Below are 4,742 nucleotides of genomic sequence, written 5' to 3' on the forward strand. Positions count from 1 at the left end.
GAGAGAGAGAGAGAGAGAGAGAGAGTACACTTCTCCTCCTCCATCCGTGTCGAGCGCCATCGCAGCCGATCTCTCGCTTGGCGGACGAGCGCTACTCGTCTCGGAGCTCGGCGCGCAAACTGATCGGAACTAATCTGGTATGGAGATCTTGGGAATGTTTTTGCCCCGAATTCACTTGCACGGCCAAAGCGCCCAGACAAGCCAGTCGTCGTCGAGTCGAGGGTGCAGTTGTTTTTCGACAACAGTGTAGTTGGTTAAATTCACCAGACAAGCTACGGAAAGTTGGACCACGAGAGTTTGCCAGGGTTATCGCCCGCGGCTCCACACAACTCGCTCGCCGTTCGCCTCCCCACGCCAGTCGGGGTGGACCTGGCGAGATCACAATTGAAATGAAGTATAAAAGTGTCACTCGGCGGTCGAGCTGGGAAAGAAGCAGGGAAGTTTCCAGAAAATGTCAGAGGTCTTGACGTGATAACCGCGCAGGTTAGGCCATCTATGCCAGAGCGCAGTGCGGCTGCCCCCTTCAGGCGCCTCCCAGAATACGTAACTTTTAGGGATAAACGCATCAACTTTACTCGGGAATTTTAAGCTCAGCTACGTCTTTATGGTGCTTGGTAGCTCTTTAAAGTTTGCCCCGCTAGACACACTAACTCGTTCCAATTGTTTTGCTTATTACGAAGACCTTCACCAACTTCTATTCCTTACCGTCATGATTTTTCTAGTGTTAAAATTGGTGAACTCACAATGAAAAGAAGAAAGAGCTGCAGAGAGCGTCGAAATAGCAGATAGAGTAGTCTTTTGGGGTAGCGAAACAGATAGGATATTGTTGCACGGATGCGTGGAAATGGAGTTGCGAGCTTCACTTCGCTCTGGCAGCAACTGTCCTTGGTCTTTTTGATCTGCTCGCGGCGTCTGGTATGGCGAATTTGCCAGCGTCACGATTTGTAGCTGGCAACTGGGTTTGCGGATGGCCATGTGTCCTTGTCACGTACTGGTAAACGTGATATTTCTACTACTTCTACTTCTTCGCATATTTCAGACAGATGTTCTTCACATGGCTCAACGGTTTACTGAAAAACACGTGCTTTGTTTATTACAAATTAGTGCTGTTTGTATTATGAAGGCTTTATTTGTATTACAAAGGTGCCAGATAATTTGTACGCTACAAAGAGTTGTTCTGTAAGATACTTACAGTGTGAAGCCGGTGAAGGTACACCGACTTTTTGTGCTCTTGCATCTGGGCCCGCAGTTCCTCCGGCTGGGCTCGCAGCAGTCATTGAGAGAAGGGGAGCTTAGCCGAAACAACCGTCATCTCTGTAACGGGGAGAGTGTTTGGGGGCGGCTGTCGAGATTAAATATGTACGGACCTCGCGCGCCACCTGCCGAACCAGTAGCAGACCCCGCCCCCCCTTTTCCCTTTCTTTGCTGGCCCGCAGCCCTCGCCCTGCTGCCGCTTGCCCGTATCCCCGAATTGCTACAGAGCGGTAGCTAAAAGCATCCTAAGTGTTCATGAGTGAGAGATGCGAAGGAGGGGAGACGAGCAGACGCAAAAGGGGTTGGTTTGAAGTTCGCATTGAAAGAGATGTCTGTTTATCTCCCAAGTTTCACGGGACGCAGCGCGCGGGAACAGTGCGCATTGGTCTCGGTCGTCTACTCTCTTCGCTTTCGCCTGTAAAAGTTGGGCCTTTAGTTCTTCCTACTTTGGCATGTCGTCTTTGAAGAAAACCACTCGAAACCACATTATAATGCCGACACGAGCCGCTTAACATCATGAGCCACCGAGAACTCTAGTCTACTCCAATCCCCAGAGTCGCACGTTGTCTCGGGTGAGTCCGCTGGCGACCACATTAGCTATTCACTTTTCTTTAAAATTAGAAAAAAACTGTCAATTATTGGCAATACTCAACTGGTAATGGTCGGCATTCCACCACGTTGTTAAGTCGGCAGGTACGCGGCGTGCATGAAAAATAATTCCGCATCTCATCATATTTAATTTTTTTTGTTGCCAGGATGCTGGGAAAGTAAAAATGAGACTGTCGCTCCTGCTGCTGGTGCTGCCACTCCTGCTGCTCCTGGGCTGCCATGGCAATCTCAACACAGGCGCAGGTGAGTGCTGCACCCCCCCCCCCCCTTCTTCATCCCCCCTTCTCGATCAATTCGTTATGACATCTTTTCGTCTGAGCACAATTACTTTCCGCCGACACAGGCGCGGGACGTCACTTTCTATCAACCCCATTTGCATTCTACTTACCCTTTCATTACGTCTGGGTGGAGAGCCGCGCCGCGGAGCTACGTTAGGCCGCGCCAGGCCACTCCAGGCCACGGCGCCACGACGACCAAAGAGCTTCCTCATCAGAATTCGTGCCGGCCGGTTAATCCTAGAAGCGATTGTCCCTACCTCAAGTGAAACTTCGCCGGCCCCCACCAGTGACCTGACCTACTTTGCCCGGCTTTTCCCTCCCGCCACTCCCCTTTCCTATCCACTTTTTCTCTGGCACTTCTCATCCTTTTCAGCCTTTTACTTCTCGGATTTGAATTTTGCTTAGGCATCATGCCGGCGCTCGTACCCCAAGCCTCATTCTTATAGCCTCTTCATAATTCCAAAACTTGGGTTTGCACACGACTTGTTTGCATTCCGAAGCGAGGGCCTCAATAAATTAACCATGCTGTCCGAAGCTTCGTTAACGCTCCGATCGACCCCATCAGGCGGCAGTGCTATTGCTGTCGTCCTCCTGTTTCTTTTCGTATTTCTTGATTCCTGATTTTACCAGTCAGGCGTCTGTCAACGGCAGGGGGCTAGTTAGCAGCGTGAGGCAGCAGACCCCTTAAAACCATCTGCAAGCTCCTCCCTGCCACGCCACCACTGGCCTGCGGGCTTGGTGCCTCAACTCTGTTGCGCACAAAAGTGTAGCTATCTGCAAGGCTACCAGGAACCCATAACCCTAACAGAAAACGACCACCCTCTGAAGTCCCTTTTTTGAAATACCTCAGATGTCCCTTTTCGAAGTTCCTCGGAAGTTCCTAAAGGGACCAAAAAAGGTTTTAGGGATTTCATATTCCCTGGACGTTTGAAATCCCGCGGAAGTTCCGCTGACGCTCTGAACCATCTTTGCTCCAGGCCGTTAGAGAGCTCTAACATGTCTAAAAAAACTAACAATAGGTGCCGGCCAGCCCTTTGGAGGTGTGTGGTTCATCACAGTACCTGCGTGAGGTCAGAACAATCTCACCCTGTTAAGGTGAGATTTAAGTAACTACGACATTAGTGGGGCAAGCCTCAAAGTCCACATTTTTCTGCTTTCTCAAATGAACTAGTTCATTGCGTCGAATCTTTGTTAGACCCAGGAGGACGAGGACGAAGCGGGGGTGAAAGTTGCCCAGGAGTCCCATTTGCTCCTGTTTGTTTGGGTCCGACCAGTAGTTCAAGATAAAGCGGTCCTTTTCTTTTGGACGAATTACTTGTAATCAGTACCACTCCCTCTGCCTTGCCTCTGCCTCAAGCGCGTTCTTCCGTACGCGCTTTCCCTTACACCTACGAAACCTCCGGCCATGTGCGACTTGTAATTGGAAGAAGTAAAACAAGTCTTGGCGCCAACTTTTAGGTAGCAGTTGTATATATTTATGATTTAAGGTATTGCCCTTATTGTAATGGGCTTATTCAGAAAATGCGTCCGCCACTTCCGTTACAAAACTGCCAAGTCCGGCGAATGCAAGATCAGATAGCGCCTAGATGGTAGGCAACACCTCTCTTGCCCTGACATGCGTGTACTGCGGGTTGGCCTACGCTGAGTATCGCAGGCGCCGAGCTCTCGCGATTTGTTGGAAACGCATGCTTCCTAAGTAAAGGTTGTCTTAAAAAAAACTACTTCGTTTATCCCCCTCAAAACATTTTCCGATAGATGGGAGAATCACTCGCTGGAAGTAATCTCATAAAGCACCTTTACCTGATGACACAACTCGTGAAGGTTAGGCCTGGCCCGGCAGGGGGAGGGCAGCAACTGGCCGAGGGAGCCGCCCCTGATCAATGGCCAAACTACGGAAGAACACAAGTTAGCCAAGTTGACTAATCTGGCCCAAGTTGCTGGAGGCCGGCCGCCGCAGGACGCAGCAATAATTCCATTGGAAACACAATCACACACACACAGAACCTCGCCGGGACGTGTCTTCTTTTCGCGTATCGCTTTCCAAACATTTTTCCTTCTTCTTCTCTAACGAGTTACCTCGACAAGGCCCCTATGCTCCCTTTGTTTTGTCGCTGTGATTTTATTTGGCATTGTTTCATCCGTGGGCCTCCAGCCGGTAGCGGGTCTTTATCGGTCAGCGCAGTCCAACAGCGTGGCATGTGCGGGGAGTCAACTCCGGCCAGGCCACATCTCTAACGTACATAACGTCAGTTGTCACACCGCTCTCGAGGCTTAAAGTTGGCTATAGTGAGCGTGGTCTGGTGGTCCAGCCGAGGTTCCAGACCAAAGGCGCCATTGTTCATTGACGACCTGGCCACGGCGGCACAAGTGCAGGAGCTGACCGTGGACCAAACTCGCTGCTCCGCGCCTCCGTCCAGTGTCGGCCGTGCTGAATGCGCTCACCCCACGGGACTTAACAACCCCAGCCCAGTCGGTCCCCAGCGAGGCACTGCTATGCCTACCTCCGGCACGCTACGCACAAGCTGCGGGGCGCCTGCTGACTTGCCGCACTTGCTGCGAGAGCGGGTGACCCGCTAACTTCCAGAGAGCAAGAGGGGGGGG

At 51.3% G+C, this 4,742-nt stretch overlaps 1 protein-coding gene across 1 annotated transcript in view; it reads left to right on the forward strand.

Moving 5' to 3' along the window:
- Positions 1–4,742, forward strand: part of LOC113209567 (tyrosine-protein phosphatase Lar-like) — a 146,077-nt gene that overhangs the window by 68,929 nt on the left and 72,406 nt on the right. Inside the window, exon 2 of the mRNA XM_052270341.1 lies at positions 2,010–2,106. Coding sequence (XP_052126301.1) covers positions 2,028–2,106 — 79 coding nt within the window. The 5' untranslated portion in view covers positions 2,010–2,027. The remainder of the gene's footprint in view (positions 1–2,009; positions 2,107–4,742) is intronic.

Source organism: Frankliniella occidentalis, unplaced genomic scaffold (genome assembly GCF_000697945.3).
Source record: "Frankliniella occidentalis isolate FOCC.00 unplaced genomic scaffold, Focc_3.1 Scaffold118, whole genome shotgun sequence".
In the NCBI taxonomy this organism is placed as follows: domain Eukaryota; kingdom Metazoa; phylum Arthropoda; class Insecta; order Thysanoptera; family Thripidae; genus Frankliniella; species Frankliniella occidentalis.